The 13,518-nt window shown below is 37.8% G+C and overlaps 1 protein-coding gene across 3 annotated transcripts in view; it reads right to left on the reverse strand.

Annotated features, from left to right (window-relative positions):
• The window catches only part of KHDRBS3 (KH RNA binding domain containing, signal transduction associated 3), an 80,257-nt gene that overhangs the window by 36,971 nt on the left and 29,768 nt on the right, over window positions 1-13,518 (reverse strand). For all 3 annotated transcript variants that reach the window (XR_012692723.1, XR_012692724.1, XM_075211683.1), the window contains 3 exons: window positions 7,286-7,413; window positions 5,441-5,557; window positions 5,137-5,283 (listed from right to left, as the gene is read on the reverse strand). Coding sequence is in view for 1 of the 3 variants with exons in the window: in XM_075211683.1 (XP_075067784.1) it covers window positions 5,137-5,283; window positions 5,441-5,557; window positions 7,286-7,413 (392 nt within the window). In the remaining 2 variants the exon portion in view is untranslated. The remainder of the gene's footprint in view (window positions 1-5,136; window positions 5,284-5,440; window positions 5,558-7,285; window positions 7,414-13,518) is intronic.

The raw sequence follows: 13,518 nt of genomic DNA on the forward strand, positions 1-13,518 counted from the left end.
AGAAGAGACAAGAATAGCTATAAAATAATGGCACGTTCTATTTTCAATTCTGTATTTTAGAACATCTAGAAATGTCAGCACCGAGGAGGTGAGCGTTAGGTGTTAATTAAATTTAATAACATTCCATTCCGCTTAAACTCCTTTTCCTTATGGTTTATATAAGCATCGTAAAAACAAGTTGCTTGCATGAAATGATCTTCAAATCTAGTTTCACTGACAATCATGAGTTCATGGGAAATGTTTAAAATGAGCAAAACCTGTAGCTCAAGTGTAGAGGGTCGGACACAGATGACCTGTACCTTCTAGGCCAATGAAACATCCTTGGTGCTGTCCAAATAGGTCGCTGAACCATCTGAACCTTCCAGGACTCTGTACCACCTATGTCCCTGCACCAGCATGGCCTCCTTTAGGCATCTCTACATCATGGCCTCAGTATCTTGTAGACCTCTGCACCACAGTGAAGCCCATGATGCATATCGTTACAGTTTACTCCTTTTGTCTCTCATTATCCGTTGCTTTTAGAATGTAAGCGCTCATGAGCAGGGTCCTGTATCCCTCGTCTTAAGTCTGTATCCCGGGTCTCAAGCCTGAATCCCGCGTCTCAAGCCTGTATCCCGCGTCTCAAGCCTGTATCCCGCGTCTCAAGCCTGTATCCCGCGTCTCAAGCCTGTATCCCGCGTCCCACGTCTGCCCAGTCTATGTCCCACATCTGCCCAGGCTGTGTCCCAAGTCTGCCCAGGCTATGTCCCAAGTCTGCCCAGTCTATGTCCCAAGTCTGCCCACTACCTTTCATCCTCTTTGTTCCTGTTTTGACTTATGCTAAAATGCTTTGCAGGCCATGACATTTTTTCTGTTAATTGCATTGATGTATTAACTATCTGCACCCATTGTTCTTATATGTATGCACTTATCTACTTTTGTTGCATGTTTTAACCACCCACTTTGTACAGCACTTCGTAGGACTTGTGGCGCCTTATATAGAAGGATAATTATAATAATAATAATAATAATAATAATAATAATAATAATAATAATAATAATAATATGACTACCTTTGGCACATTGTGCTAGATAAAGGTCTAACATGGGATTGTATCTTAGTCTGTGATTAATCCTGTGTTCCGTGTGATGTTAGTGTGTCTAGGTGCACTGACAACATTAACTCCATGGGACTGAACACAGCATTGCCCTGAAGCCTTTGCCTTTTTTACGATTTTGAACAAATACATTTTGACAACTTAATGTACTGTAAATTTTCAGCATTGTGAGAGCGACCATCCTCGGGATACTTGAACATTCACAGGTCTCACTTTCTATATGGTTTATGGTCTATATACTTTAGCTGGGCTTCCCTGCATATTTGTTTAATCTACCCCTACAACAAATAAAAGTAAAGTAAAAGTTACAAAAAAACTTCTCCTTTCTTTTTGTTACCATTAAGGATACTACCGAACTCTCTTGTCTTGTGTATAAACGAAAAAAAACCCATCATATGACAAATATAATTGTTTAATTCCACCCTTCAATGTGTTTTGGCAGCCAAAAAAACATAATGGCTTAAGCTATAAATAGAACTAATACATAATAAAGCAAAGCAAGAGCTTCAGAAAACTGAGCTTTTAAAGCAGAATATCTTGGTCTTGGAACATGCCCATATAAACAGTGTATTGACAAAAAACCTTGCCAATAAGATCGGTACTTCTTACCACAATCCTGTGCTGTTGGGAGGACCCTGCCCCTTCAACTACCTTCATCTCTGGCTTCCTGCTTGCCTCTATTTTCTTGCCACATGCAAACCCACCATCACCAACATAATCACAAACACTCCAGACCAGCACACTTCTTATATACTCAGGACTGCTGCAAAAATTCTGATGATCCGATTGGCTACAGGTTACCCTATCCCACTTCAAAACTGGCGTGTCAAACGAATAAATTAAGTGCAGTGTAGAGTTCTCTGAAAATCAGTAGTAACTGATCATCAAGCTTAATGTATATAAATGATCATAATGGTGAAACATTGCCATTTAAGTTGATTTTTCATCAGCAAAGCATATGGACTTGGACCATTATACACAGACAATATGAATGTGCATGATTCATTTTAGTAGGAGCCCAGATATTGGGTTCTAGGAAGTATGAACTATCAATAAAGCAGCGATCCTTGTGTTTACAATATAATGGTAAAATGTCAGAATACCAGCTTGGTTTTACCTACAGAGATCTTTTAAAAAAAGTATTTTTATATATGAGCCAAAAACTGTTTTTATCCAGCATGAAGAAAACTATATTTGAAATAAAAATGTTCAATTATAATTTCTAAGTTCAGTTATATACACAAGAAATATAAATTAGAAGGAAATAGGACATCTAGCTGAAAGAACCAGGAGCCAATAGGATTGCAAGACAGATTTGGTTATTTGAACCTTTAAGCATTGAGCTATAGTATTTGATACATTCTATTATAGCATCTATCTTCTGGCTTTATGCCCTGATCCCAGTCAGCTTTAGGTGTGAAAATGATCAGGGGCTATGGAGAAAGTAGGAGTAAGACATTTCTAAATTCACTCACACAGAATATACAACCATGGGCAAAACACACATCTTAACTTGGCCTTATTAAGAAAGTTCTGTATAGTAGACGAGGTTAACATGATAATTACATTTAGAACGCACAATCAATTTCAGAAAAGCAGATTGGCATTGCCTTTGAGACTGTAAAAGTACAAAAAGTATATCCTTGCATCCGGAAAAACAGAAGGAGCTTTGTAAGTTGATCCAATATTTCAAGGACATTCAAGCATTAAATAAAAGCATTTTCGCATTCTATAACAGTAGGTAAAATGTACTGTCCTTGGCTTGATCATTTTATCCCTCTTGAACAGAACTGTCAAGACAGGGAATATTATGGGGCACGTTATAAAAAAAAAAAATAGTTTTCAGAATACAAAAGTGCAGATTTTGATACAAATGTAGAATAACGAAAAAAAATTCAAAGTTTATGAAACATTTATTAATTTATTGGCAATTATAATCCTGTACTTCGGCTGAACTAATAATCCATGAGAAAGCAGCTGAAGATCCTGTTTAAGTGATGTCACAAGATCCTAGGCAGCATTATTATATTAGCTCTGCATTCAAAATAGCCATCTCCAAGTAGTGTAATTGTTAATCATATCTAAAGATTGCAATACCTCTGCTCGGACTAGTGGTTAGCACTTCTGCCTCCCAGCACTGGGGTCATGAGTTTGACTCCCGACCATGGCCTTATCTATGTTCTCCCCATGTTGTGTGGTTTTCCTCCGGATGTTTCGGTTTCCTCCCACACTCCAAAAACATACTAGTAAGTTAATTGGATGCTATTAAATTGACGCTAGTCTGTGTGTGTGTATTTTAGGGAATTTAGACTTTAAGCTCCAATGGGGCAGGGATTGATATAAGCGAGTCCTCTGTACAGCACTGCGGAATTAGTGGCGCTATATAAATAGCTGATGATGATGACGATTACTTCAATGGCAAAACTGGCTCATATGTTTTATCCACGATTGCCAGAAGTCAGAGCTGTCGATGATCACACATTTCATCACACAAAATAACCACGACTTTGCAAGACTTCTCTAGAGCTGTCCCTCGTCTCTGGAATTCTACCTTGATCCATTAGATTCTCTTAGATGTCTACCCAAATTCTCTTCTGTCCTCATCAGTCAGACTGCCTCTTGGCACAGCCTCTATAAATGTAAACAATATGCTTTCTCTAACCAGGACAATTATAACCTTTGTTTCAGTATTGCACAGCTGTATATGAAATGTTGGTTCTTTAGAAATATTGGAGTTCCTTATGCAGACTGCACACATCATACAAAGAACGCTTTAAAAAAAAAAACAACATCTTGCCCAATACATCATAATTTCTCCCATCCTATAAAACAGCATCTCTCAATTCTTAAGTACCTCCATATTTGCTCTATTTCCTTCATAATGTAGATGGAGAACAAATCTAACGGACATGCTTACATTATTACATGTTCCGACATAGGCAAGTCCCCAAAATATAACCTACTGAATGAATAAGAGAAACTCTTCTATAGCATCCAGAGAAGATAACCCTACCGCGATTTCTATTCTATACAGAATACATTTCATTACAGATCAAACTAACCTGTCAGAAATGTGCCTAGGGTTCATTGTTACTGCCCAGACCACAGGCTCCATCAAGATGAAATGACTATCTGTCTGAAAACTTCCTAGATTTTGGAGCCTGTCAAACAGTCTATTTGGACTTGCCTGACCTCATTTGGTCATTAGAATGAAAGCATTCTTCAATACCCTGGTAGAGAGCTGCCTTAATCCAGTCAGTGACATTTGATTGAGTGAATGGCTGCCTAGCTTTGTACTTTAAAAGCTTTTCATTACATGCTAATCAAATCCTGGTCTTCAAAGAAAGATTCACAGCAGGGGCTTTTCCCTGATCTACCTGTACCGTAACCAGGAAAGCACAATACAGCCAGCAATATAAAACACTCCTCTTATAAAAAAAATAAAGGGATAATAATGATGGAGCTTCCCTATTCCCTAGACAGATAAGTGAAAAGATCATCCTTTACAGTCAAAGTGGTTCATTTATAGTTGAACATATGACGGTTTTATTTTTTTATTCGTGTAAGATATGCATTAAATATGCACCAAAAATGTGTACACATGCATCCATTGATATTTTTCTGTATATCGCTGACTTGCCTGTCCTTAGGCATGAAGAAGTGGATAGTGGACACACACAGTGTATACGTATATACAGTGTGTGTGTGTGTGTGTGTGTGTGTGTAAATATTATATATATATACATATATATATATATATATATATATATATATATATATATATATATATATATCCCTTTACTTAAGCAAAAAGGTAACTATAGGGCACAAACAGTTAGAGTTTTAAAAGGTTTCTGAGACATGATTTGTAGTCACCTAGGTAACAGAAATGCTTGCACGAATTGACTGATTCATAAAACAGATGCATGGAAAGACATTTTGAACAAAGCTATTCTTTTTAACTCCAGCCCTGATACCACCCCCCTCCCCCTCCCCCTCCCCACCCACTCCCCCCCAAAAAAACTCCAAAGATACTAACAGGAATAAGAAACTTCTTAATTTCCTCCAGAGCGTGTCCCATTCTGGCATAGGCTTCTGCTGGAGGAGCAAAGACCTCAATGAGTACATGGAGGTCATCGTTTAGATGGAAGTATTTTGCCTCTCCACTTTTCCTGAGCTCTTCTTCCTGTAGGACAAAATAAGGCAACATTGGCTTTCTGCTCCAACCGTAAAACCTGGAGAAAAGTCTAAATATAGAGGACTAGGTACATTGTGCCCAAAGGGCTTCTTCAGACTAGTCTAATTTACATGTAGAATCATCATCAGTGTATTCAAGAAATTACCTTTGCTTTATCCCTCATGGATCCCTTTCCAAGTATAGACATTTTTGTTAATGTATCTTCTTGTAATCTTTTCAGGGAATTGCCACGTGGACCCAGCAGTTTACCTACAAAGTTAAACTACATAAAGACAGAAAAAACATTAAATATTATATGAAAAACACTTATTACAAATATTGTGTCAGTGGCCCTGATTCATTAAGGATCATTAAGGAAAAGTAAGTAAAGCAAAACCATGTTGCATTGGATGGGGGGATAAATTTAAAATGTGACGGCAGATATAAATTTGGGGTAGGGCATGTCCTAGATCAACTTGAAATTTCAGTGTACAAATAAGCTATCAAGTATTTGTGTGCTACATGGAAAAACAGACAGTATTTTCGTTATGGGCAAAATAAAAAACTAATTTGCACCCCTTGCATTGCAACATGGTTTTGTCCAGAAAACTTGAGTAAGAAAACTTACTCAATTTTTTGCTCAACTTTCCTTAATGAATAAGGCCCAGTATCTCCGTTGCTATACTTTCCACCATCTGAGCCACCCAAAAAAATAATTATTCTATCATTAACACTTTAAACTGGACTCTTTTCCCATGCAAATTGCCTTTTAAATTTGAATCAATTGATAAACAGTGCGATAATATTTGCCAACGGTTTTAAATTGCTTATGCTGTTTTTATTAGTGGTGTGTGCATTATCTTTTTTAATACTATAAAACTGAAATCCTATAATTACCTGAAGTGTGGACTATATCTATATATAATCTTCAAACAAAGAGCATATTGTTTAAATCTAAATCTGACATGGTATCTTTGAATATGAAATACATTGGGTATGCCTTTCCGATCCTGTGATTGAGTTTAAAGCTGTAGGAATTTGCAAGCCGGCTTGTGCTGTGCCGTACCTTGATGGGACCCAAGTATCAACACTTCTACTAGCGATGCTAGAGGGTTTGAACTTTCATTCAGTTGAATAAGTGGCCAATTTGATTCTTTTTTTCTCCTTTATGTTTTTTTCATTTTCAGACATATTAAAATGATTCCTAAATTCCTACATTATTAGTGTCTCTCTGGTCTCTTGGTTTTATAATCCTGTTAACTGGTACCAAGCGTTATTCTATTAAAGTGTCTCCATATCATTCACATCTACCATTAGATCCACCAGATAATCCTAATTATACACTATCTCCTGTACAATTTAGAACCTGCAGATTGAAAGTATTTTTACATACTTCACTATTGAGCTCTTCACAGGGGCTGTGCATTTTTAAATGATATATTTAAATATCGGTAAACTAAGTATACATTTGGTCAGTGAAGACCAGCTATCTATTGACTAGTGAACACTGCTATCAAGTAACAGTCAGCCTCGTCCAATAAAATCCCCCCCAATGAGCCGAAGGTGAGAAGAGTCCCCCTCTCTGTCTTTTTTTAGAGCAGAGCTGGGTACTCAGGAGGTTAAAGAGGCTTTGCTGAGCCTCTACCCAAGTTTGCGATGGGATCAGATGTGCAGTTTACCACCCGCGTCACTTTGATGGTCATAGTTAATAACAAACATGTATAAAGATTCTCATTTCTACTGACATAAGCCAATATTTTTGGCATCCTGGTAGAGATATAGTGGGCCCATTGACTAAGAGAGTACAAACCCTTACCAATGTCATTAGTGCACATTATTTTCAATGGACTCAGGATCTATAGAGACTTTGGAACACAAACAGAGTGTGGGGCTCTATCTAGGAAAAAAATATATCATCTACGAATAGGGATCTACTAGCAATAAGTGTCCAGATTTGGTGCAGTCTTCTATTCAATAGGGCAATATAACATAGGTTTGGGAGATAACTTACTTTGGGAAACTGTTTAATAGGGATTAGGACTTTCTGTGCCAGCTTCATATTCTTGTTTATCACTACATCAATATATTGGTCCTCTGTGTCATCTTCAGTCTCTTCTCCCTTCTGAAGTTTTTCAATCTCTGAAAAAAAAATGGAAACAATATATACTATTTACGGTATTCCCTGTTTACATATTCCTTTAGTGTTTGTGTTTCCAGTTATATTTATAATAACTAAATAAAAGGAACAAGTAAAGATTTGTGTATGTTACATATATTTTTCCAGTAAAATCCCTCTGCACCATATTTGAGAAAAATACAAATTGTGATAGACAAAGTCAAGTAAATGTTGAGCTAAAGTTTCTTTAAAACCTGCACTGTGTTCATTGTTCAGCACCCACTGTGTAAAAGCAGAAAACCCAATTGAACACTCTAATTGTTGCTCATTTTTCATAATTGAGAATATTTTAAGTAATAATGGAAAAATGTTAAAAAGGGATCTTTTATTAGGAGTGATAGCAGCCTCAATGGGGGCAGTAATTAGTACATATTTGCCTACTATTGGGACGTGTCGGAAGATGTCCCAACTCAAAATACAGATGTGGAAAAGTTAGACATTTTTATGGGTAATTGTCAGGCCCCATATGTGTATGATACAAAATGCTGACCATGTATCTTGTATAAACCAATTTTTGGTGTTACCAAAAAAAAACAAAAAAACCTTTGCGTACCTCCCAACAACCCATGATTTTGGCATTGGGATGGGGTGTGGTCATATCACTATGTGAGCATGGCCACACCCTCCAAGAGAGAGCTTAGCACCTCTGAAGCAAAATGTTGCTCCCAGCCCCCTATACTCTACCAAAATGACCCTTAGACTTCCACTGAGGTGATAGAGGGGATATGCCTCCCAGGTTGGTAGGTATGCTAATCAACTACAAAATTACAATACTTCCCACCCTGTCATAAAATTGTTGAACCTACCCAGAACAAATATGGCTGGTCTGATGCCTCAGTTATCTTAACTGTCAGGACTTAAATATATGGTCCCAATGTTTGGGTTGCTTCTCTGTGCATGACCTTGGCTTGTATGACAACCCTTCTGGCCCAGAATCCCATTGCTCTGGAGAATGACACTGCTAACTAAGAACCATTGGCTTTCTTGGGGGCTCGCTTATTCTGCTCACACTATTGTGGACATTCTATCATCAAAGGTACAGCATTTTCTGTCCATTCATACTTGTATATGTTGTTGCTATTTGTTTGAATATTACCAATATTGCAACCCTCAGCTACTGTGACTTCGTTACCAGTGTGTTATCTTGTGCTATTAGTGTAAAATTCTAACATTCTTGCATGTCTCAAGTTCAATAGAGATTGTTAAATGTTCACCAATCTCTGGCTTGTGTCATCATTCCACATACATCTCTGACATTAACTTTCTCCATAAATAAATATTAAAGAGGTTGCTGATTTTCCCCCAGTCAATAGAGTGTTAAATACAAGGGGATGTCAAGATGTCTCCCGCCAACTTTATTATTGTACAAAATAATATATGTTTAAAAAAAAACAAAAAAAAACCCTGCACTTCCTTGGACACCTTTCAGAGCCCTTCTTTAAATGCTACTACTAATATAGATGAACTAAAGAACAAACATTGTTTCATACAGACCTTCATTACACACGTGCAATGCAAACACTTGCAGTAAACCATGGCATTTAAATAATTCTCAAAAGTGAATGTGCATTTAATACATTGAACAAAGTCATCAATCACACATGTAGTGACAAAGAATTCATTCATTTTACTGAATGGAGAGCAACTTAATTTAAGAAAAATGTATTTTTCTGTGCAGTCCAAAAGTAAGGACATAAGACACCAGAAAACAATTATAAAAGGCATCAGCACTCTAGTGTAACATAACTGAAAAGGGCTATCGATGAACGTCACAGAATTAGTAGAAATCATGATGTTACTACCAGCTCTTAAGACACAATACAAATTCCTACTGAGCACATATGTGTTCATGGAAAATATGTTTTTCATGCATGTAATCTAAACTTTCCATCGCCTCTTTGCTGGTTAACTTGTTTGCTGCATTGTAAGCAACACAATGCAATAGTCCCTAGTTTCGAACAAAGACATGCTCCTTTAAAAGATAGTGAGAGGTGTGTTAAAATAATAGTTAAAATTGCACTAGCACCTAGACAAAACATTTTACTAAGGTGCTTCTCCCCCTAGCTGGTGGCTGGTACAAGCAGAATTGTTTTCTGTGACTCTCCAGGTTCTTTATCACAGACAGAGCAAACCAATTAAGATAACCAAACTTAAATAGTTTGCGGAGGAGGTGCGTGTAAGCAGACGGACCAATCACAAGCCAGCTTGTGAGTAGTCCTATCACTCACATGACTCTCCGCCATGGGTGACTGGCCTCGGGAGCAGGGGGGCATCTGTCCCCTGGGATGCTCCCATGTTGGCCAACATGGTGGCGTAGTGGTTAGCACTTCTGGCTCTGACTGGGGTCACAAATTCGATTCCTGATCATTGCCTTATCTTTGTGGAGTTTGTATGTTCTCGCCGCTTTTGCGCGGATTTCCTCTGGGTTTCTCCGGTTTCCTCCCAAACTCCAAAAACATAATAGTAGGTTAATTAGCTGCTATCAAATTGACCCTAGTCTGTGCTAGGAAATTTAGACTGTAAGCTCCAATGGGGCAGGGACTGATGTGAGACAAATATTCTCTGTGCAGCGCTGCAAAATTAGTGGTGCTATATAAATAGATAAATGATGATGATGATGATGATGATGATGATAGTGGGCTAGGTCACTGGACTACCTGCATTTTTTTTGCCCTATAAAAATTTTTTCTAAGAGACTGCGAGCCGGGTCTTGCCCACCCGGCCTAAATTTTGACAGCCAGCCCCTGCTCCTGGTTTTTTGGCTGCAGTTGTCTAAGGAATGCAGTAGCCCTGGGAAAAAAGGCTACAAAAAAGCAGCCCTCAGGAATCAGGCAGGGAGGGGACACCTTAGTAAAAAATATTGTGGTAGTATAGCTTTAAGCAAATAGAAAATAAAGGAACTTTATCACACTGACACTTGGGCATAAAAAATTGATTAGCGTGCAGTGCTGTTGACACAAGTTTCAAACAAAATTGCCAAAAACATAAATAAATTGCAATAGAGAGTTCAATTCCGTGGACAAAAATGATGACACTGCTCCGGAGGCGACTGAAAGCCAATTCATCTCTGTTACAAACGGTGACTTTTTAAACAGCAAGCAGTGAAACATTTATAAATTACAAACCCTGCAAACCTCATGTGCACACAAGTCTATTTGTTCTCCTTGCACAGTCAAAATGCATTGTTTAATTAAACTATGAATGGGCCTTGTGTTGCAAAAGCCGGAGCTAATATAGTGCCCCCCCTTTTATATAAAAACTACAATATGTTTTGCAAAATCAAGCAAAGTATTAAAGGTCAGTATAATTACTTTTTGAACAAACGGCACTTATATCTTTAATCATATTTTCAAGGTTGAAAGGATATCGGGATTTACTTTACTAATCCACAGATTTCATTCTGTACCACAGGTTGTGTCAGTACACAGTAAAGCTTCCCTATAAGTGAAATGTATGATTAAGGTTTCTGATAAAGCAAAAAGATTAAAACCTTAAAATACAGATGTTGCATTTGAAAAAGCATTTACAACAATCTGTGATAGGGTATTAAGTTTAAATATCCTCTGTACCTTTTACACATGTTCCATGGGGTATTAAAACACAAGAAACAAATAAAATGAAATGTAATTTGTGCTACTGAAGAAAAAAAAAATCAAGCAGAAAAGGCTTTTAGGTAGAGATCAATGGAATTAAGGGAAGTCACAAAACGCGTCAGTCCTGATATGGATAAAAATATAACATGGTATAGATAGCAGCAATACTTCAATCCGAATTGTGATTTATTAATTTAGTATTTTCAGTAGTGATTAAAACCGCAAAAATGATGTACAGTATACAGTATATTTATTCCCATTTATGTATGCCTCTGAGAACTGGGTATCTTATTACAAAAAAAGTCTCCACAGGTGAACTGGGAAATTGTGGTTTGGAGATAACAGTGACTAATGGGATCCAATATGCAGACAGTTTAATATAACTTAATTTTCATTAAGTACAAAAAGAAAAACAAAGTGATTCATCCTGACTGCAGAATGTCTATACATACAGCATTTGCATAGAGTATAGCAATAGGAATGTTTTATTTAGATAGCTACACAAATAAAACAGCTCAATTTCTAGAGCACCGATTTATGTGTAAAGCTGGGTACACTCTACACAGTTTTCATCAAATAATCGGCTAAATCAGCCGACATACGACCGCTCGTTCAAAAGTCGGGTCAGTGTGTGCAGTGACACGATGATCGAAAGTCTGCTCAAATGGACGATTGTCGCCTCATTTGGTTGGTCGTACCGTTTAATATTTTCGTTCCAATCTCGTTTCCGCTGTATAGTGTGTATAAACTTCTGACCGATCCACAACAGTGAGTACGAAATTAGTCATTGCTCACGACAACATGGCTGTAAAAAGTCGCTAAAGGGACGTCCGCTCTTCCTTTTATCGTCCTAAACAAGGCTAGTGTGTATGCAGTCCATGGGCCGAGCGATCGGACCATCGATCGCATGTAAAATCGCTCGGTATAAAAAGTTGGTTGAAATTTCTGTAGTGTGTACCCAGCTTAAGGCCTTTATATGTAGAACCCAACTAAGATGCCTCATTCCCCACTAGGTATAGAAAGCTTATCACAGGCCAATGCTGAGACTGGATCCCTACAGACCACCTATTTGGCTTATACAGCTTATCAGCAGGTTGGGGGTTTCCTACTTATTAAATCAATAAAATGTCAGGAAGATATTGAAAAAAAAGGCAACATAGTAATTTCTATTGGGGGTGGGGGGGGTTAAATTTCAAGACAGGCCAATATGGTCTATTTTGGAAATATTACTTTAACAATGACTTTTGGGTATCACATTTACAAAGAATTCTACCAACAGGAAAAAGTCTGGTCCGAAATAAGTGTGGGGCATGCACTGAATGACCAGTGGGTAATGAAGATGGCTTACCCAGAAGTCAGTGCTCCACAAATGGACAATTACATTCATTTATGTAGTTGTCCCCAGGTAGTTGCTTAACCCTCTCCCAAACATTTTCATTATATTAGTATATGTCTATTACTAAGGTAGGCACGATAGTGTAATTCAAGGACAACCCTTCTGCTAAAGTTAGTATGAGCTCTTTCTACTAATAAACCCCAGTGTTAAAAAAGGTAACATGTACATTAATATCCAAGTCATAATTAGTGATAATTCCCAATTCCCCAAAGTCTAAGTTGATGTTTAAAAAAATCCCAAAAATAAATCAATACAACTAACTGCACTTCTCCGTCATTAAACCAATTTATCCAATTGCATCTGACCTTGAATGTTCCTTTTCCTAGGTGGCAAAGATTCTTTGTTTGCAAGATTATAGTACATCCCAATGACTCAACCTCCAGGGGCAAACGCAGAATTTGCAGAGGGGGGTTTCCACAGCACGCCGCCAGTGGGCGTGTCCAGCATGCATGGGGGCGTGGCTATAATTTTAGAAAGTGCTTGGCTGCTCTCCAACTCTCTCTATTCAAGTAATATACATGGGCAATGCTGCGTGTACTACTGTTAGGTGCATGCAGCTCTCCAGCCACCTCAATTATACAGTGCCCCAGGCTTGAAGGGGAGTTTCCAGGCACTAGGAAATCCCCCCTCGGTTTGCCTATGACCTCCTAGCTGGAACAGATCAACAGCTCACAATCTTACAGCTCACATGTTAATCTTTTTAGAGGGAAAATGCTGAAAAATGCATAACAGTAACTAACACCTGGGGTTATATTCACTAAACTGCGCATTTGAAAAAGTGGAAATGTTGCCTATAGCAACCAGATTCTAATTATCTTTTATTTAGTGCATTCTACAAATTGACAGCTAGAATCTGATTGGTTGCTATAGGCAACATCTTCACATTTTCAAATGCGCAGTTTAGTAAATATATCACAAGGACTCCAAATGGTGAACACATGGTACTTTTATAGACTGAATTTCAACAACATTTGAATATATGAATAATATCTGACAAGCACATTTTACAGAACTTTAGCATTGCAGCCGTCAAGGCATATGTTAAATATGAACTGCTGTAAATTGGATCATTACCAAGA

Source organism: Mixophyes fleayi, chromosome 5 (genome assembly GCF_038048845.1).
Source record: "Mixophyes fleayi isolate aMixFle1 chromosome 5, aMixFle1.hap1, whole genome shotgun sequence".
Taxonomy (NCBI): domain Eukaryota; kingdom Metazoa; phylum Chordata; class Amphibia; order Anura; family Limnodynastidae; genus Mixophyes; species Mixophyes fleayi.